The sequence below is a fragment of the Staurois parvus genome, unplaced genomic scaffold (assembly GCF_062004578.1).
Source record: "Staurois parvus isolate SC_StPar_1 unplaced genomic scaffold, SC_StPar_1.0 ptg000839l, whole genome shotgun sequence".
Taxonomy (NCBI): domain Eukaryota; kingdom Metazoa; phylum Chordata; class Amphibia; order Anura; family Ranidae; genus Staurois; species Staurois parvus.
The window spans coordinates 5424428-5446281 of record NW_028318635.1 but is presented as its reverse complement, the minus strand read 5'-3'; the positions used below and the strand labels follow the sequence as shown (position 1 = coordinate 5446281).

At 43.6% G+C, this 21854-nt stretch overlaps 1 protein-coding gene across 1 annotated transcript in view; it reads right to left on the bottom strand.

The window, feature by feature from the left end:
* Positions 1-6856: 6856 nt before the first annotated feature.
* Positions 6857-21854, bottom strand: part of ATP2A3 (ATPase sarcoplasmic/endoplasmic reticulum Ca2+ transporting 3) — a 122167-nt gene continuing 107169 nt past the window's right edge. The window contains exons 2-3 of the mRNA XM_089655380.1: positions 10870-10887; positions 6857-7127 (exon numbers count right to left, since the gene is read on the bottom strand). Coding sequence (XP_089511506.1) covers positions 7018-7127; positions 10870-10887 — 128 coding nt within the window. The 3' untranslated portion in view covers positions 6857-7017. The remainder of the gene's footprint in view (positions 7128-10869; positions 10888-21854) is intronic.

Below are 21854 nucleotides of genomic sequence, written 5' to 3'. Positions count from 1 at the left end.
CAAATCAGACATTTACTGTAGGTTTACTGGCTGTCACCCAAAGTCATCCGAATGTGTGTATGTGTAATATATCCAGCTGTGAAAGGGACATTATATTGTACAGGAAACGTTAATCTTAAATAGGTGATTGATTCAAAGTATTAAATCCAAAGAGACAAGTAACTAGAATTTTCAGGGAGGAATATTACACAGTACATGTGAAAACTCCAGCCAACTTTTGATCTGTCAGGTTGCTATTGCTGTCTCTTTCTCGGTTTGTGGAAAATGCCACATTACTTCTTATTCCTATGACAACAGGAAGTAAAAACATTTCTTGAAAGGGGACCCAGAAAGCAACAAAAAAAGATGAAAGGGGATCCCCAATCTACAAGTGAATGGTGGAACACTCCCCCCCCCTCTTCCCCAAATTCAAAGTCCCCCAGTCAGCACACACGCAAAACTGGCTACAGCCACAACATTTTTTTTTTTTTAAGTACCTTTAAAGGCAAAAATTGAATGTATTACTTCAGCCAGTTTTGCACCCAAGATGTTTACCTCATCATAGCATGCTTACTAATTAAAAAAATGATTTTGAGCTCCATTTCTTAAACTTGGTAAACTAATAAGATTGTGGTTAACCTCACCATTTCTCTCACTGTTCCAATGATGGCTAGAATAGCTAGTCATCTGAAATGTACGTTTGGCACCAACACATAACGAACTGAATTTTTATGTAATTTGCAAATTACACGATGTTAAAGTCTCCTTGAGCTCTACTTAACACTGTAAACAAAACAATTACACTCTAGTTTGGTAAGAGAAATGCATTAAATCTAGCCAATGCTCATTTAATTTTTTTCTTTTTGTATGAATTTATATTTTATGAAGAGGAGGAGAGAGAGAGAGGGGGAGGGGGAGAGAGAGGGGGAGGGGAAGAGAGAGAGGGGGGGGAAGAGAGGAGGGGAGAGAGAGAGGGGGGGAAGAGAGGAGGGGGGAGAGAGGGAAGGGGGGAAGAGAGGAGGGGGGAGAGAGGGAAGGGGGGAAGAGAGGAGGGGGGAGAGAGGGAAGGGGGGAAGAGAGGAGGGGGGAGAGAGGGAAGGGGGGAAGAGAGGAGGGGGGAGAGAGGGAAGGGGGGAAGAGAGGAGGGGGGAGAGAGGGAAGGGGGGAAGAGAGGAGGGGGGAGAGAGGGAAGGGGGGAAGAGAGGAGGGGGGAGAGAGGGAAGGGGGGAAGAGAGGAGGGGGGAGAGAGGGAAGGGGGGAAGAGAGGAGGGGGGAGAGAGGGAAGGGGGGAAGAGAGGAGGGGGGAGAGAGGGAAGGGGGGAAGAGAGGAGGGGAGAGAGAGGAGGGGAGAGAGAGGAGGGGAGAGAGAGGAGGGGGGAGAGAGGAGGGGAGAGAGAGGAGGGGAGAGAGAGGAGGGGGGAGAGAGAGAGGGGGAAAGAGAGAGGAGAGAGAGAGGGGGAAAGAGAGAGGAGAGAGAGAGGGGGAAGAGAGGAGAGAGAGAGGGGGAAGAGAGGAGAGAGAGAGGGGGGAGAAGAGAGGTGGGGGGAGAAGAGAGGTGGGGGGAGAAGAGAGGTGGGGGGAGAAGAGAGGTGGGGGGAGAAGAGGTGGGGGGGGGAGAAGAGGTGGGGGGAGAGAGGGGGGACGACAGAGGTGGGGGGAGAGAGGGGGACGACAGAGGTGGGGGGAGAGAGGGGGGACGACAGAGGTGGGGGGAGAGAGAGGGGACGAGAGGTGGGGGGAGAGAGGGGGGACGAGAGGTGGGGGAGAGAGGGGGGACGACAGAGGTGGGGGGAGAGAGGGGGGACGACAGAGGTGGGGGGAGAGAGGGGGGACGACAGAGGTGGGGGGAGAGAGAGGGACGAGAGGTGGGGGGAGAGAGAGGGGACGAGAGGTGGGGGGAGAGAGAGAGGACGAGGAGAGGGGAGAGAGGGGGGGAGAGAAGAGAGAGAGGGGGGGGAGAGAAGAGAGAGAGGGGGGGAGAGAGAGAGAGAGGGGGGAGGAGAGAGAGGGGGGAGAGAGGGGGAGGAGAGAGAGGGGGGGAAGAGAGAAGAGAGAGGGGGGGGGAGAGAGAAGAGCGAGAGAGGGGGGAGAGAGAAGAGCGAGAGAGGGGGGAGAGAGAAGAGCGAGAGAGGGGGGAGAGAGAAGAGCGAGAGAGGGGGGAGAGAGAAGAGCGAGAGAGGGGGGAGAGAGAAGAGCGAGAGAGGGGGGAGAGAGAAGAGCGAGAGAGGGGGAGAGAGAAGAGAGAGAGAGGGGGGAGAGAGAAGAGAGAGAAGGGGGGGGGAGGGAGAAGAGAGAGAAGGGGGGGGGGGAGGGAGAAGAGAGAGAAGGGGGGGGGGAGGGAGAAGAGAGAGAAGGGGGGGGAGGGAGAAGAGAGAGAAGGGGGGGGGGAGGGAGAAGAGAGAGAAGGGGGGGGGGAGGGAGAAGAGAGAGAAGGGGGGGGGAGGGAGAAGAGAGAGAAGGGGGGGGGAGGGAGAAGAGAGAGAAGGGGGGGGGGGAGGGAGAAGAGAGAGAAGGGGGGGGGGGGAGGGAGAAGAGAGAGAAGGGGGGGGGGGAGGGAGAAGAGAGAGAAGGGGGGGGGGAGGGAGAGAGAGAGAAGGGGGGGGGGAGGGAGAAGAGAGAGAAGGGGGGGGGAGGGAGAAGAGAGAGAAGGGGGGGGGAGGGAGAAGAGAGAGAAGGGGGGGGGGAGGGAGAAGAGAGAGAAGGGGGGGGGGAGGGAGAAGAGAGAGAAGGGGGGGGGGGGAGGGAGAAGAGAGAGGGGGGGAGGGAGAAGAGAGAGGGGGGGGGGAGGGAGAAGAGAGAGGGGGGGGAGAGAGAAGAGAGAGAGGGGGGGAAGAGAGAGAGAGAGGGGGGGAAGAGAGAGAGAGAGGGGGGGAAGAGAGAGAGAGAGGGGGGAGGGAGAAGAGAGAGAGAGAGGGGGGGGAGGGAGAGAGAGAGAGAGGGGGGGGGGAGGGAGAAGAGAGAGAGAGAAGGGGGGGGGGAGGGAGAAGAGAGAGAGAGAAGGGGGGGGAGGGAGAAGAGAGAGAAGGGGGGGAGGGAGAAGAGAGAGAAGGGGGGGGGAGGGAGAAGAGAGAGAAGGGGGGGGGAGGGAGAAGAGAGAGAAGGGGGGGAGGGAGAAGAGAGAGAAGGGGGGGGGAGGGAGAAGAGAGAGAAGGGGGGGGGGAGAAGAGAGAGAAGGGGGGGGGAGAAGAGAGAGAAGGGGGGGGGGAGGGAGAAGAGAGAGAAGGGGGGGGGGGGAGAAGAGAGAGAAGGGGGGGGGAGGGAGAAGAGAGAGAAGGGGGGGGAGGGAGAGAAGAGAGAGAAGGGGGGGGGAGGGAGAAGAGAGAGAGAGGGGGGGAGGGAGAAGAGAGAGAGAGGGGGGGGGAGAAGAGAGAGAGGGAGGGGGGGGAGGGAGAAGAGAGAGAGAGAGGGGGGGAGAGAAGAGAGAGAGAGGGGGGGAGGGAGAAGAGAGAGAGAGGGGGGGGAGAAGAGAGAGAGAGGGGGGGGGAGAGAAAGAGAGAGAGAGGGGGGGGAGAAGAGAGAGAGAGGGGGGGAGGGAGAAGAGAGAGAGAGGGGGGGAGGGAGAAGAGAGAGAGAGGGGGGGGAGGGAGAAGAGAGAGAGGGGGGGAGGGAGAAGAGAGAGGGGGGGGGAGAGGAGAGAGAGAGGGGGGGAGAGAAGAGAGAGAGAGGGGGAGAAGAGAGAGAGAGGGGGGAGAAGAGAGAGAGAGGGGGGAGAAGAGAGAGAGAGGGGGGAGAAGAGAGAGAGGGGGGGGAGGGAGAAGAGAGAGGAGGGGGGAGGGAGAAGAGAGAGGAGGGGGGGAGAAGAGAGAGAGAGGGGGGGAGGGAGAAGAGAGAGAGGGGGGGGGGAGGGAGAAGAGAGAGAGGGGGGAAGGGAGAAGAGAGAGAGGGGGGGGGAGAAGAGAGGAATTTTTAATTTCTACAGCTTTTTTCCCAACATATTTTTTATTTTTGGGTGGACAAAGCCTTTACTCCTATGCTGCAGTGGGACAATTTGCAAACTGCTTGCTATGAGGGCTCCAGAGTTGCCGCTCTGTGTGTCTATTCGCACACCAGCATTGTTCGGCCCTGCCCCTATTCTCTCATCATTGGCTCACTGGTTGTGACTGACAGTAGTAGGAGCCAATGGCTCCTGCTGCTGTCTTAGCCAATGAGGAGGAAGAGTCCCTGGAAAGACGCTGCCATCGTCCACATCGCTGGATCGAGAGGGGGCTCAGGTATGTATTGGGGGGCTGCTTAACACAGAAGGTTCTTTTACCTTCATGTACAGAATGCATGAAGGTAAAAAAAAAAAACCTTCAGCTTTTACAACCAATTTAAGAAAACTGACCAGGCAGTATTTTACCAACAGGCATTTTGTATTTGGCATAAAGGTCGTTCTGTTTCAAGACTGTAGATTCTTAACACAGACAGAAAAAAGGAAAGCATTGAATACATAAAACAGACAATAGCTGTACATTTTAGTTTGTTTTTCTTCAGTGTTGTAACCCTACTCATCCTCCAGGATTCTACATCAATCTGCATAGTTCTGACTCAAGTGCTGTTAACAGCAGGAAAAAAATCTCACTCCCACACATACTGCAGGAACTCTTAAGGCTTACTTTGATAAAATCTTACTATACCACCTACTTATTGTGGTTACGGTGTTTGGGAGTCACTCCATAGCTATAGCATGAAGTGTAAGCCATCTACCTGCATTTTTATATTACTGTCAGCTACTTTCATTTTAATAAACATTTTTTAAACAAAAGTTTTCTGATTGCAGTGGGACTGTTCAAAGATCATAAATTGACTCCTTTCCTCAAGACTATGCTTGCCACTCTATGCTGTGAGTGTATACACGCAAGTGCTTAAACGTGTCCAGGAAGTACTGTATGTGGCCAGAGGCAACAAACCTGATTACAAATCATCTGTGTCCAGGATCGGTCAAAGAAGCTGATCACATGTAACCACTCCTGTGAGCACCATTGATTTGCACCCAATAAACCCCTGTACCCCTCATTTAGAACCTTAAACATTGTATAAATATAACTTCATTACACTAGGTTTTATAAATACATTTTATTATTATTTGGAATGGTTTATCAGGACTGGTGAGTAAAAGCTTGGCCAATGCATCCACTGGCACTAGTTTGGGCACATGTGTTAAGTTACGTACGTATTTGATCAGCATGAGCCCACTAAGAAGGGAAGTGTAGTGTAGCGTAGTGCTACTCTGAGCTGCAGCCGCAAGTGGCAGGTGCAAGGACGGTGTCATGGTGAGGCGTGCTTTTTTTTTTTTTTTTTTTAAATTGAATCCCCAATGTGTGCAGTGGGCCTTCTCCTTGGGGTCCATTAGGTTGAGTAAGACAATTGAAAATCCATACTACTGAGTGGACGGTAGTGACTTGAACAAGCCAGCTGTTTAACTCACTCCAGTGTTGTAATATGCCAACTTTATCCCACCACTGATCTCATTAGAACAATGAGAAACTCTCACTGCTAGATTCTGAAGTTATTAAAATATATTTGCATAATGGAAAGCACATATGCACAACTTGTAAGGCAGAGCGAAAATACTGGAAGACATCATCCTACTGGACTTTCCCTACATAAAAATGTAGCAAGAGAATAATTCAACCATCTACTGTACTTTCCTCTATAATTCAAATAAGAATTATGGTGTACTTTGCCTTTGACAACAGTAATACTTAAAGTGCTACTAAAGTCTAATTTTTTTTTTAAATTAGAATAGCAAACATTATACTTACCTGTATGTAGTGGTTTTGCACAAAGTGGCTCCGATCCTCTTTTTGGGTCCCCTGCTGGCGATCTTGGCTCCTCCTCTTCTTCATGTGTCCCCATAGTAAATGGGGACACATGGTGGCACATGGTGTCTGCTCGCTCCTGAGCGGTGTGTCTATGGAGCTGCACTCCACAGACACACAGTGGGACTTAGCCCTGTCCCCCACTTCCTCCTCACTGAATCTTATTAACAGCAGCAGGAGTCAATGGCTCCATTTGCTGCTCAAGTCCTGTGTAAAGAAGAGAAGAGAGAAGAGATGCAGCCATGTACAGCACTACATCTATTCTCCCTTCTCTTCCCCTTCCCTGTATGAAGGGGCAGGACGTAGAAATAAAAAAACATTTTTTACCTTAATGCAAGCTTTATCACTTTAATCACTACAAGTTAATACATAAAAATATAAAATATATAAAAAAAAAATATATAAAATGTGCTTCACTGTCATTCCATGAACATAATGTTGAAATGACTCATTTTAAATTTTTCTGAATAATAGGCTTCCGAACACTACATTTCACACCTGCATTTAATTGTCATGATTCTGTTTAACATTAGCAGTAAGATGGATAGAACTACTATTTTTTATGCAAATCGCTTTAAACATATTATAGATGACATGAGCAGTTAGGCTAAGTTCACACAGGTGAATAAAAAACCGCCTTTAACATGCATTAAAGAGCCTATAGCATCAGGTGCTTTTCAGAAAGCATTCAAATCCCACCCTGTAAATTATTATTATTATTTTTTTAAAATCACTTTTGACACTTTACAGGCTTTACTCATTTAAGGCATGGTTGCAAACACCACTGGTGCATTTACAGTGCATTTCACTAAAAGTGAATGGGAGACATTTGCAAGGCGTCAACGCCTGCAGAACTCTCCAGGCAACATTACTCTTGCCTTTTCACGAATCAAGGCAATGCCAACGCTGCTGTGTGTACACATTTATATGCTCCTTGCATTAACAATTGTGAGTGGCAGTGAGGAAGCCGTAAAACTTATGCAACCCAGCTGCCTATTTCAAGGCCTTAGAACTGCGCTTTATTGTAAGTGTAACCTTCAAATATAAACACATACCCAGTAACATTCTGGATGAGCTGGCAGAAATACAAAGTTTTTATTTTAAGGTCATTTGAGCATTTACAGTATGACAAATTTTTTTTTTTTTTTTAAGTGATGTGAAATTAGATAACATCATGGTGGGTGGCCAATATAACAGTTTGCTGCATATAAAGCATTTCAACATGCTAGCATAAATGTTAAGAACCCGAAGAAACATTACTTACAAAAGATACACATGCAGCTAGGAGCAGAATCCGTACCAACAGGTCTTCAAACTGTTCCACTACTAGTTCCCATAGAGATTTACCTGAAGAAATAATATATTAGGATATTAACGTGTCCGTTCTATTGCAATGTTTGCCCCACAATGGCATTTCTATGCATTTAGTTAGCAAGACTAAGAAATTATAAAGTTCAACAGTGTTTGAGCACAACATTTTAAGACAATCACTATTAAATTACTCAACAACAAGATCTGAAATCATGACATGTTTAACCACTTGTATTTCTACGCCACTGGACTTTGGTGGCTTTACTCCGGTGTTTTATTTTTTTTTTTAATCTCTTTGTCGTCCGTGGGCTGGCCAGACAGCCGAACACAGTTGGGATCGGCTCTTGGTGTTTTGAATGCTTTCAAGTGCAGGAGGAGGGACCCTAGATCCCTCCATAAAGAGTACCTGTCATGTGTCTATTGCTGTCACAAGGGATGTTTACATTCCTTATGACAGCGATAAAAAATGAAAAAAAAAAATGAAAAAAAAAAAAATGAAAAAAAAAAAATGAAAAAAACTTAAAGTGCATCGTGAGCAAAGACGAATGCACACATCGGACCGCTTCATACATGCGAGGTATCACCGCGAATGTCAGATCATAGGCAGTAATTCTAGCACTAGACCTTCTCTGTAATCTAAAGTGGTAACCTATAAAAGGCTTTTAAAGCATCACCTATGAATAATAAAAATATACGTTGTTTGTCACCATTGCACGGCATGCGCAATTTTAAAGCATGACAAGTTTCTATTTATTCAGCATAACATATTTTATGTTTTAGAAAACAATTGTGTTATTTGTGTTTTTTGCACTAAAATTCAAAAACCTTTTTCCCCAAAAATTTGCATTTGAAAAACCAATGCGCAAATACAGTGTGACATAAAAAATGCAAAAACTACTAATTTATTCTCTAGGGCCTCTGCTTTAAAAAAAATTACTAGTGTTTGGGGATAGACATTTTTAAGACATTTTCTAGCAAAAAAACCTGATTTTAACATGTAAACAAAAAGTACCAGAAATGGCCTGAAATGTTAAGCTGGAATAACTACATCCACCAAGCTTGCATTATAACCTGTGTGTTTGAATAAAGAAAGGAGTTTATCAAGCTTTTCCCTAAAGATCTTTAGATACAAAAGATCAAGAATATACAATAAAAAACATGAAAAAACAGACTTCTTTCCACATTGGAGGGAATTCCATAAAGCTGCTGCAACACATTTCGGGGGTTAATCCTGGTTACTATACTGCACCAAAATTCATAAAGCATTTGCAACACTTTTGGTTATGACAGTGACTCGTGCACCAAATTCAGGTAGTTCTAAATTGTGCCACTGTTCCATTGTGTCGCATTGGATACACTAAATTCAAAAGTGGAGCTAATTAAGACCAATTCTCAACATACAGAGAAAAACTGGCTTTCCACACATTTCATGAAAGTGTCTTAAGCGCATTCTAAAGTTCTAGACATGTACTGTACATGAATTTTGCATATTCTTCACCACTTTTAGAACACGAGACATGTTCATCTGTCTGCACCAGTCTGTATGAATTCCAGGAATTGTGTACAAGCAACAGTAAAAAGCCTGGCTTGCAAGAACGATGTAAAAACAAATTAAGTTAGTTGTAGATGGCAGTCAGATGTATATGCCTCATCAATCCATAGTACAATCTTTATTTCATGGTCACGCAATAGTTAATCAATAGGAAAATACAATAGACCCTTCACGCTCTACTAGCCAGCTAGGTTTTCTGAGGTTGGAAGATAACAATGACTAGCCTGATATTCAAGGTGTGATGTTCACATAGCAAATGCAATAAAATAATGCAAACCAAGTTAGAAAAGCAACATGTATGTAGTTGTGACTCTAATCTGTAATTATGTTTAGCACATTAATATCATCTGCTATGGTGTTCTCATCTTTTGCATAATAGAACTTTGGCAATAACAGGGACAAAAAGCAGAAAACCTACAACTTAGCAGATTAATGTGTGTACATTCAAAATGTTAATATAAGAAGGCATCATGCACACTGGGTGTTTTTGAATGCCTTTCTCCTGAAAAGAGAAAAGCAGTGTTAAAAAAAAAAAAAAAAAAACAACACACACCTAACACAATGTCTTTCAAATGCTTTTAGATATGTTCAGGCACATCAAGCATTTATATGTTCATTCATTTCACTGGCCAGAATATTACTCCAGCCATTAAAATGAACGCTCAAGTGCTAAACGCGCTTGGCATCTAGGTGCATTTACACACGTTTAGGCATGTTGGGAGTTTTTTCTGCCCAAACGCTCTTCTCCTGAATGTGATTTTGGTGCATTCAGATGTCTGCTCCTAAACGTCCTTGCCTCTAACAGAGGTGTGAAAATATTTGAAAAACTACTTGTCCAGGGACTAAAATTGGGGCCCCAACCTACTTGTCCCTCATGACCATCTACTTGTTCAGATAAAAAGAAAAAATGTTTTAAACCAAAACAGTATTTAAATCGGAGGTGATTTTAGGAATGTCTGGGGCTTTTAAAAACAAAAAAAAGAGGCTTTATGGTGACTTAAACGTGTAATATTTTTAACATTGCGCTGTTAATCTCCTCCTCCCCTCTCTTCCCTGCCTCTCTCCAGCACCGCACCCGGGGACTAGCAGGGAGGGGGGAGACCTTGCAGTGTGAGTACGATTGGCTGCTCGTCAGGAAAGGGTGGGTCAGGGTTTATAGTTTATCCCTTTCGCTGCCACAGCTGTTTTTGCGACATTTGCACACTTTTAAAAAATCATTTTAGGCCTGAAGATTATATAAAACCTCCAAACATTATATATTTTCTGAAAGCAGAGACCCTAGAGCAGGGGTAGGCAACCTGAGGCTCTCTAGCATACAATAGTGGTAATTCCAATCGTATGATTTTACCGCAAAAAATTTTTAAGTTAATTGTAGGGCACAAAAAAAAAAAAAGCAATAAATTACCCTATACTTTTGTCAAATAGAAAAGAGGAGGTTGCAGCGAGTAAATAGATATCAAACTTGTCAAGCCTTAAATTTGTGCGCACTTGAGAAATGGCAACGAACTTCAGCACCCTTTATTTTCTATAGGTTGACACTTTAAGATCCTTATAGGTCACCAGTTTAGTGTTATGGAGGAGGTCTGGTGCTAGAATTATTGCTCTCATTCTGGCGTGCGTGGCATGTGTATCGCAATTGACGGTTTCATGTGTAGGCGCCCCAGCATGTTCTGTTACCTTTGTACGTGTCTGTTCTTCCGCTCTTCTCCCTCCCCTCTAGCCGATGGCAATCCGGGCCCGCAGATGGGTAAGCGGAGCCCGTGAAGCCTAACAGGGGGGCGGAGAGGCTGGCACTGTGTGAAAGCAATCAGCGGCCAAATGTTTCCACCTGACAGGTAAGCCCGCTGCTTGCCCGCAGCAGGGCTAAAAAGGTAGAAAAATAAAATACCTGCCTGGCGCCCGGAACTACATGTCCTGTGCATCAGGAGATAGGAATTCAACATCCCTGCTCTAAAGTCCTGTAAATGCCTATGTGTGCATGGACACATAGGTGAACAGAGGGGTGTTTAAAGCCAAAAAAAATAAAAAAATAAAAAAAAATAAAAAAAAATAAAAAAAAAAAAATAATATCAATCGCCTGTAAAAATGGGCATTTTTTTTAAGCTGCAGTGTGCATGAGGCCTATAAATGCATTACTGCTAGAAATCGGTTTATAGGAAACTGCAAGTGTCTGTCTATGAATACCTTAACACCGTATTGTATAAATTATGAAGAGACAGATCTTACCTTCTTCAGCTGGTAACTCTGTCACCCAAATCAGGAGAAGACATGAAAAAGAAAGCCAAACAAAAATCGTAAGAATAAAAGGAAAAAAGGTTTATGGCAAACAATTAAACCTCATTACAATTCATTACCTTCTGTAATTAGCTAAATTTCATAGTACCTTAAAATGATTACAGAACCCTGAGAAAAGTTAAGAGTTTTTGCTGCAAACACGCCGGAGCGTCTCAAACTGTACCTTTGAGAATCCTGTGTCCTTTTTACATAAAATTTACTAAACGTCGCTGTGGCAGGGGCTCACACTGTCATACTACATACAATACCTATGACTGCAGTAATTATGGAAAATATCACAGATCGCCCTGCAACTTTGCCATTATACTTTTAGATCCATCAACTACTACTACCACCACTACTACAATAGTAGTGAAACTATTGAAAATATAGTCAAAATCTTGTAGACACCTGACTGCCATATTGCGTATGAGTTTGTTCAGCATTCTATTCCAAAATCACTGGCATCGGTATAACATGCTTTGTTATATATTTTACTTATTTGCAGCTAGAATATCCTCCACTTATTTGGGAAGTCTTTCCACAAGATTTTGGAATTTGTCTGTGGAAACAGGTGCTCATTCTGCCAAAAGAGCATTTGTGAGATGGGGTACTGATGTTGGAGAAGATGGTGACCTGGCTCAAACCTCTATTCCAGTTTATCCCAAAAGGTGGTCAGTAAGGCTGGAGGAGGACACAGCTCTCTGTTCAAACTATTTTAGGACCTGGCTTTGTGCACGGGGATCCAGTTATCCTAAGAAAAGATGGCTTTCTATAAAAAAAATTGTTGCCACCAGGTTGGGTGTAGGCAATAGTCTGTAAGATCTTTGCATTTTAATGCTTTAGTATCAACAATACCCTAAAGTAGTTCTGAAGGCAGAAGGGTTTTTACCTTAACCACATTCTATCCATATAAACCTTCTGTGCACAGTTATACCTATATATCCCTCCTCTACAGCCTTCTAAAACACACAGATATAAAGCTTATTAGCCCCAGCAGGCAGGGATCTGAACTCACACGCTGAACAGCATGGAGAGAAAAGCAGAGTGTACTCCGAAACCTGAGTGGAGGAAAAGGACACACCCCTCTCTACACAGTCTCATAGGAAACAATGCACAGCTGAGGCCATCATCTTCTCTGTGCTGGGGGGAAGGGAGGGGGGCATCGCTTAAGAATCTGTGGTGTCAGATGTAGTCAGAATTGACTAAAGCAGATAACAGAAGGAAGGCAGATCAGTAAATAAAAAAAAACAAAAAAAAAAAACACAAACATATTCAGTGCTCTGGAATGAGGCTAGTACACAGTATAGAGGGGTATACTCTGTTCATTTTCATTTCAGGAGATTTACAACCACATTAAACAATCACCTCTACTCAATTAGTACCTTAACAAATTACCAAATATACTTCAGAAACTTTGAAGTAATTGCTTAAAAAAAAAAAGACAAAAAAGTTAAGACCATGAATTTAAAAAATAATAAAAAGGCAAATACGGCAAATACACTGTGCACTGCAGTTGCTCCAGATCTGAGGGGAAGCCTTGAAATGAGGGGAAGCTCTGCTCATTCATCCAATCGTGTGCAAGCAAAAAAGCCGTTTTATTTTATTTTCCTTGCATGTTTTTGGGTATTCTTTGCAAAGTGAAGCTGTACGTCATTTACTAAGCTCTGTTGTGGGCTTTTGAATCATGTCTCAAGAATATGACTTTTATCAAGACATAATGTTATATAGCAAACAGCTCAGCAGAACCGTATGTTAAGAGTTAATTTTGTCTTGGTTGAACCTTCAAGAATTCTAGTTAAAGAACTGAAGAGAACAGGGAATTAAGACTTTTCCAAGACAATGGGACTGTTTAAACTGTCAACAAGGACTATTTGTATATGGAAGTGAGAAGAATGCACCTACAGAAAGTCAAACAACTAGGACTCTGACTTGTAAACATTTCAACAATAATGAGACGGGAACTCAACTGTTTGAAAGCTTAACCAAAACCTGTAGAGTGTGATGAACCAACAAACCTCTGAAACTATTACCATCTACTATTGTTCACCAAGGGTGAAAGCATTAACAATTGTTTACCATGAGTCCAATACAAGGGCTAGGCAAACAGAGAATTTTTTTTTTTTCCCCTACACAGAGGAAATGTTGATGCTGAAACCAAGAGGTGAAATTCAGGACATTTAAGTCTAAAAGTTCACTGTATATCATTACAAAAATGTACTACAGAAACAGATTATAAATAAGATGTCATAGACTTTAAAACACCATTAAATACTCAGCAATGGGAACTATATATATCACTAACTTGAGTATTGAGATGATGGGAAGTAAGATGTATTATAAACTAGCATTAGTTACATGTCTTATCAGGAAACAAACAGGATGGTATTTCAAATAGGAATAACTGAATATACACCTATATTCCATGGTCCCTATTTAGAATAATATAGGTATGATCACTGCTATATCTGGAAAGAGCCGTATATTTTATTCCTGAAATTACCTGAAGATTCCACCCAAGATATGAGTCATCTCAAATACTCACATTGTTCTGTGATACATGACCGCCACCTGGCGGGCAGGTGAGAAATAGCTTATGCACACACATTTCTCAACTAGCCAATCAGGAAGCCTGGTGGGAAGGTATCTTAGAACAATGGACTAGTGGATATAAAAAGCCCATGTGCTTTAAAAGAAAAAAAAACCTCATGAAAAGAAGAAAAACCCTCATAAAGACCTCATGGAAAGACCTGACATCTGAAGAAGATCTCTGCTGAATAACTACTCTTCCATCTTTTCAAACTTCCTAAAACTTTAAACCTCAAAACTTATAACTTCCTACATTCTCCCCTATTGAATTTATCACTTGCCTATATATCAGTCTAAAGGCGTTCCACTGCCAGCTAAATCCACGGGAGAGTTGCCTAGTCTGACGTCCGGGTGTGGTGAGATGTTTATTTGATTTGTATTCATTACTTTCTCTGTTGTGTAGAATCATAAAAATTACCGTAGTGTATTACAACAATATTGGATAGTTAGATATATGTAGTCAGATACTGTGTTGCTGTTAAAAAAAAAAAAAATTTGTTGATTGCCATATTATAAATTTTTCCATATTTCATAATTTATTGAATATTAATAACCAGAGTATCATATATCAAGGGCTTACTTCTTGCAAGCCTATGGCCACGGCATGTAAGAATATAACCTTTGAGATATTCGAAATTATTAATTATTAATAAATTTAATAAATATCATATCATTTAAATTTGTGATTGATGTAATTAGTTAGAGACATTATTAGTGTGTCTTACATTGGTAGGATATATTTTTGATTGTGTGTACCAATATTCATTTATCACCAGTCTTTTGTGTTTTGTGTTAATATATATATAATTTTTGTACATAAATAAATTTTTATATTTATCTATTATAAGGCAAATTTTGTGTGTATGGTACGAAATCATATTGGCTAAAAGAATTCAAGGTATAATAATAAGTGGTGATCAAATTATCAAGGTGTCCAAATTATTGGTTTACTAAATATTTGCCGTATTTTAACGGCTGGAGGCACTGTAATATTTCATCTAAGGGAAAGGGACACGCCCTTTATAAATAATATATATCCTTACATAAACCACCACAACATAAATTTGGAGGCACTGCTGAGATCCATAGAAATCGTACCATAACACAAAACGCACTGGTGATTGTATATTTGTACACGTTATCAAACATATATTTTGTATCAAAATGGCATCCAGTAATCACGGATCCACCTCTTCCAAGCATAACGAGGAAAATATGGCGGCTCAAGGCATTGAGCAGGAAGTTATGAAGCCAGCTCGGAAAGCTGCCGGTGCTTGGCAGAAGTATGTTGAAAATGAAGTAATAAATTATCTCCGCAAGAGATTGAATTTGGGGGATAGTAATAATGAATTTGTGGATGAAGAGAAAGAGCAGGCCATGAGCACCTTTGAGGACCTGTTTAACCAAAAGGGCCAGGTTGTTGGGTTTTTAATGGCATTTGCTGGAACAGAAAGTGATAGAGGCCGTGACAGACTTCTCCTAGAAGCTTGGCCCATGTTATGGTTCATGACCGCTGGAGCTGCCCAGCGGACCATGACTCTAAGGGAAGAGTTGTCAGAGGCCCGCCTCTTGTTAGAAAGCAAAAATCAGGACATTGAGTCTTTGAAAGGGAAGCTTGGTCATGCCGGTATTCGTTTAGACGAATCCGAGAAACATTATGATAGATTGGTCGGAGACTTTCGAAGTGCTCAGGACCTATATGAAAGAAACTTTCAGGAATTAAAACAACTTCAAGAGAAGTATCAGGACTTAAAAGATGAGGTGAAGTACTTCAGATCAGAGAGGTTATCTCCTGTTAAAATTAAAGTTCACCCAGGGGATAAGCATGACCAGTCAGAACTTACCTTGATAAAATCTGAGCAGAAAACTCTGGAGGAGCAGATTATAAGGTTGACGGCCCAAATAAATTCTGGGGTCCAAAGACGGACCAACCCAGTCAAGCCAGAGGCTGATGAGCGGAGATACCCGCATCACAGCGAAGTATCTGATAGTGAGTCAGGGTCAGAATATAGGTCACCTCCTAGGCTTTCAAGATACACTCCAGAGCGCTCTGAAGAAAAATATGAGGTTTCATATAGGCAGGAAGGGAAATCCCAGAGGTCATTCAGGAGATATGACACCCCAAAGGTCATTAAGTTCCTGAAGGACACTGTTCCTATGTTTTCTAAGAAAGGGTCCCTTGAGATCACCGAACACATGAAAACATATGAACAAACGTTAGAGATTCTGGGCATTAGAGATGACCACACCAAAATAGAATTGCTGCCATGGGTGTTTGAAGAGAAATACCGGCAATTCTTTGAGACCTTGAGGGCCTATTCCAATCAGTCCTGGAGAGAGGTTAAACATAAGTGCCACATGGAATTTGGGCCTTATAAAACTGTAACCTCTGCCAAGGCTGCGGCCTACAATTTAAAGTGTGGTCCTCACCAAAGCCCTGCAGAATTTCTGGCTGTCCTCAGAAATGCCTATTTCCTGGCTGAAAAGGATCCCAATCCTAACCAGCCAGAATTCAAGACACTATTCTATGAAGCATTACCTGCTTACATAAAATTGGGACTTGCAAAGGATTACAGAAAGGGATGCTCTCTTGATTGGTTGGTGAGAGAGAGTGACTATTTATTCTCGATCCAACAGTCCAGTGAGGGCGGGATAAAAAGAGAACCTAAAAATAGCCCCAAGATAGTAGCAGCCACTACCGTTTCCCCTCCAAATCCAAATGTGCAGGCAGAGAAGAAATCATATGCGGAAGTAGTCCGTGGGGGTAAAACCAATGGTTCCCCTAGATTTGCACCTCAAACCCAGCAAGTGAAGGAGGTCCATAACTTTGCACCCCAAAACCAGTGGGTGAGAAAGGATAGGCAAAAGCCAGGGAACTACGGTAGTGGAAGTGAGAAGAATAAAAAGTATGGTAAGGGCCAGTACAGTGATGAAAATCAAAGGAGGCAATGGTATCCTCAGAGGTTCTATTATCCTCGCCAAAACCAACATGGGAATTTTTATGGGAACCCCAATTTCAACAGGAACCATAATTACAATAAGAATCCCAATTTTAATAAAAACTCCGATTTCCAAAGATTTCCTCCACGCCAAGAACACCCTCAGGCTCAAAGGGGGGATACAGTACCCCAGGCTCCCTTTAATAACAGGGAGACCCCAAAACCTCAGAGAGAACAATGGCGTCGGGACCAGAGCAGTAGTTCTGACTCTGAGTCTCATTACCAGTCTCGTCCAAAATACAAGCGCAAGTATAAGAAGAGGGAGAATCAACAGAATGACTCCTCTGAGCGTATTGGACAAATAGAGGCACAGGTCAGCAAAATGGCTGAACAGATGGACAGGCTTGTCACTCAATTTCCATCCAATCCTTTTTTAGGAGCAGCTCCTGTGACCAACCAAGGGTCACAGAATTAACAGGCAACCAAGCCTTAAACCAACAGGGGAGGACACTGAGTCAAATGACAGGAGATGTGTGCCCCGTCCCTGACACGCCTACTAATGGAGAAGCTAGTTCTCAGGCAAAGGGGGACCAGTTGTTGGTTATTAATGATTCTCCTGTTTTTCAGTGTCCATCTATTGCCCCTAATATAGTCGCGGCATCGGAAGTCGTCGGGATTGACAAGCCAGACGGAGCACCAACTTCTAGTTGTGCTTCTGTCTTGAGACAGTCCAAGAATCCCACCAGGGAGGATAAGGGTAATGTGTCCACCACATGCGGTGAGATAAGAGCCAGTCATATGTTATTGAAGGGCCCACAGATCTTCAACCACACTAATTTCATGTGTGAGCTGACTGAATCTGATGGGAGATATTATGCCACGGTGCAGGTGCAGGATGCCAGTGATCTTTCGATTGTCGGCTTAATAGACACTGGATCCCAAGCAACCATCATGTCACAGGAGCATTTTGACAAAGTGGCGAATGTCATGCCCACCAAGCCAAGACTTAAAAGTTTTGACAGCTCATTGATTGGTGTAGGTGGAGACCCTTTACAAGTCATGGGTACCGCCTGGCTTAAACTGAAACTGGGTAATAAGGAACTGAGACACCCCATCATCATTGCTAGCATATCACAGCACCACATGATAATTGGGATGGACTTCCTAAAAAGGCTGAACACCATAGTTGATTGTGTGAACCAAGTCCTGTGGTCACAGGTAAATACCCCAATTAAATATGGGAAACTTAAAACTCCCCATTCCCGACAACACTGCCACCTGGTGGAAGAAAGGCCTGGATCATTAGAAATCCATTTCAGGAACAGCCAACTTCCTGATGTAACGGTTATCAAACCTGATGACTGTAACCCTATCAGAAGAGATGAGGAACACATTTTTAGAATTCCCCAAGATAAAATCAAAGATATTTCCCTCCAAGATGACATCCTTACGATATCTTTTCATCAGGAGAATAAACCAAGAAAAGGGGGAGATCACACCCAATTCTTGACAGGTATTGAAAGGGTTAACAGCGACTTGTTTATCCCCATCCGGATAAATGGTCTTAATAGGTCAAAATATGCCAAACTAGATTTGAGACAGGAACACAGCTTTGTAAGCCATGGGTTGATAAAACACCTGACCGAAATGGAAATGATCCGTTTCTCCACACCTCAGCGTCATTGGATTTCAGACTCCCTTGATGACTCTGATGATCACAATTCAATGGCTAGGTGTCTCTTAAACGTCACTGTAGGAAACAAAACAGCCGCCCATGTGTTCCTAGTCTTGGATAATTCCCAAACTAAAATTTATTTTGGCAACGATGTATTACATCGCTTTGCAATGCAAGTCGACCTAATTAATGACTGTTTATGGAGTCGACTAAAGGGGGACCCCGAAAAATACCAAAATCTGGACTTAGCTTTAAAATCCCAGCAACAGATGCCTTATGCTGTTGAAGTCCAGGTAGCCCAAAAGATTACAATTCCTAAGGGCATAAATAATTTCATACTCCCCATCCAAGTTAAAAAGGGACATAGACTGAAGGGGTCAGATGCATTAGTATGCCTCTCCCATAAAATGCAGGGGGAGGGACTGAACATTACACACACGCCCCTAGTCAACACACATCAATCCCCGATGTACATTTACGTACATAATCTGTCCAATCAGGACATCGTCTTACCCAAAGAGACCCTTATTGGTCTAGCGGTAGAGACTGAATATTATACCTTTGGGGTTACTAACCAGGTGATTGGACTCATCCCCGATGAATATTTGTCGGAGGAACAATTAATTGAACAAACATTCCATTCATTACCAGAGGGTATTTTCACCATAGAGTCCATTTATCCATTCAATTCTAAAGATGGCACCTGTCGAATCGAAGAGACATCAATTGTCTTTGATCACCCAATCAAAGAACAAGAGTACCCCAAAGAACCTGGATGGCAGGAGAACACACACACACACATCACATACCCAATGACCTCACCACGAAACTTGAAGAGGCATATGAGATAGGTCAGCCGGAAAGCTTTCCTGGATTCAAGGAGTTAGTGGAAGAGATGGTGGCCCTCGCCGACGCGTGTGCCAGTGATCTCGACCGACAATTGCTCCGAGAGCTTCTCCTTGAATTCCAAGAGATCTTTGCCAAGGATTCTTACGATTGTGGGACTACTGACCTACACATCGCTAGGATCCAAACAGATCCAGATGCCCCACCAGTATTCGTAAGACAGTATAGGTTACCATTAGCTTCCTATGAATCTCTAGCTGAGATTATCAGGAAGTTACATGAAAGGGGTATAATTAGGCCCATCCACAGCTCCTACAACCACCCGATCCTGGGTATTTTAAAACCCAATGGACAATGGCGTTTATGCGCTGATCTCCGTCAGCTGAACAAACGTGTGTACATGTCAGGATGGCCGGTCCCATACATAGACCAGTGTCTCGCCCAGCTCCAAGGATCCCAAGTTTTCACAGCTTTGGATTGTGCACAGGGGTATTGGACCATAAAGGTGAGTGAGGAAGACCAATACAAACTGGCCTTCAGTTTTGGGAATCGACAATATTGTTGGGTACGAATGCCTTTCGGATTCATAAATTCCGGACATGAATTTGCTGTGTTCATGCACAAGGCCATGCCAGACGCCTTCGAAAGGGGGACGTTGGCATATGTGGACGATATCCTGATCAAAAGTACTGATATGGCCAAACACATTACAGAACTTCGGCATGTCCTGGGCCAATTAAAAGCAGCAGGAGTTAAACTGTCCTTACAAAAAGCCCAGTGGTGTCGCACGAAGGTAAACTTCCTAGGCCATGAAGTTACTGCTGAAGGTTTGAACCCACAAAAGAAGAAAGTTGAGGCGGTTCTGAACTGTAAAGTCCCTACTAACCTTAAAGAATTGAGATCATTCCTAGGTATGGTAAACTACTCGCGTAAGTTTATTGACAATTACGCCGAGATAAGCAAGCCACTGCTTCACCTACTGAAGAAGGATGTCGAATGGTCGTGGGGTAAGAAACAGGAGGACGCCATGAAGGAATTAAAGGAACGTCTCACACAAGCGCCGTGTCTCGGATATCCCGAAGGGGGTAAAAATTTCTATCTAGAGACAGGGTTTACGCAGGTAAGTATGAGTTCTGTTCTTTACCAGAAACGTGATGATGTCAGTAAGGTGATTGCCTATGCCAGTAAAACTTTGTCCCCGGTTGAAGTAAAGTTCAGTGACTGTGAAAAAGCTCTATTGTCCACCGTGTGGGCATTACAGAATTTTCGCAGTTACATTCAGGGAGAGAGAATCATTGTTGAAACGGCACACCAGCCTTTACAGTATTTAAAGAGTGAACGTATCAAGGGAGGAAATGTGTCTAATAGCCGCATCACTGCTTGGACTTTGTCTTTGCAAGGGTGGCCTCTTGAAATTCGGTACAAACAGAACAAGGAAAGTCCAGTAGCCCAGGGCCTAGCCGAGCTCCATGATTGTTCCGCAACTACGCCTGTTATGGAGGGCCCGGACACTGACTTTCTGGAAGAACAACTGTTCTCTCCCTACAAGGTTTACGATGAAGAATACTGTAAACAGCTGCCGTATGTATATGTGGATGGTTGTGCTTTTCATCACAAGGATGGGGAACAGCTCCAACTAGTGGCAGGTATTGGAATCGTTTGGACCCAAGGTGTCACCCCAATTTCTGTGGGATACAAACTTGGACCAAAAAGCAGTCAGGTTGCTGAACTTACTGCAATTCTTAGAGCAGTTGAGATGGCTATAGAGTTCAACATTAAAGAGTGTGCCATCATAACCGATTCCAATTATGTCAGGAATAGTTTTGTGGAGTATTTTCCTAGGTGGAAGCGAAACAACATGAACAAGAGTAATCACAAACCCGTGAAACATGGTAAGCTCTTTTGTCACATCGATGAACTGGTAAGGTCCAATGATCTCACTCTGCACTTCAAGAAGACCAAAGGCCACTCCAAGGTTCTAGGTGCCGAGAAAGAAGGAAACGATCTGGCCGATTCTCTAGCCAAGGAAGGGGCAATCACCGGTGAACTGTTAGACATTGATCAATTTTTAGGTACCGTACAGGTTGAAGCTGTCACCAGGCAACAGGCCAGAACAGCTGGTGATCCGAATGCATTACAGTGGAGTCACGAGTCTCCTAGTGAGGATTTAATTACTGCCCAAAAAGAAGACCCAATAATTGGCTTGTTTTATAGTCATATAGAAGATCCCAACCAAAATCCCATAAATAAGGAAGTATGTAGTGGGAAGGAGGATTTACGTATCTTAATGAAATCCAAATCCCAATTCTCTTTATACCAGGGATTATTGATACGAACCTCAAAGGGTGGCGTACAACAATGGGTCGTCCCACTTAAATTTAGAGGTTTGATGCTACAGCATGCCCATGATGCTCCCACTTCCGGTCATCGTGGAGAGAAGATCACGTATGAGATCCTGCGGGATTATGCCTACTGGCCTCATATGTTACGTGATGTGAAGGAATACTGCCAAGGTTGCCTAATATGTCCCCAATTTCAACCTACCAAGCCAACTCACAGAGCACCTCTCCAGAAGAGGGGGATATGTATGCCTTGGTCAGACCTTCAGATGGATTTTATTGGGCCAGTAACAAAATCTTCACGAGGAAATCGGTATATGTTAACAGTTACATGTTTATTCACCAAGTATGTCGAATGTATACCAGCACCAAATAATAGCTCCGAGACATGTGCTGCATTGCTAATAAATCATGTATTTTCTCGTTTTGGTTTACCTCAGAGGATAGAGTCTGATAGAGGATCGCACTTCACTAGCGAAGTGATGGCGAAATTGTGGAAAATTTTGGGGGTTAAAAGGAAATTGCATATCGCCTATCGGCCAGCCTCTA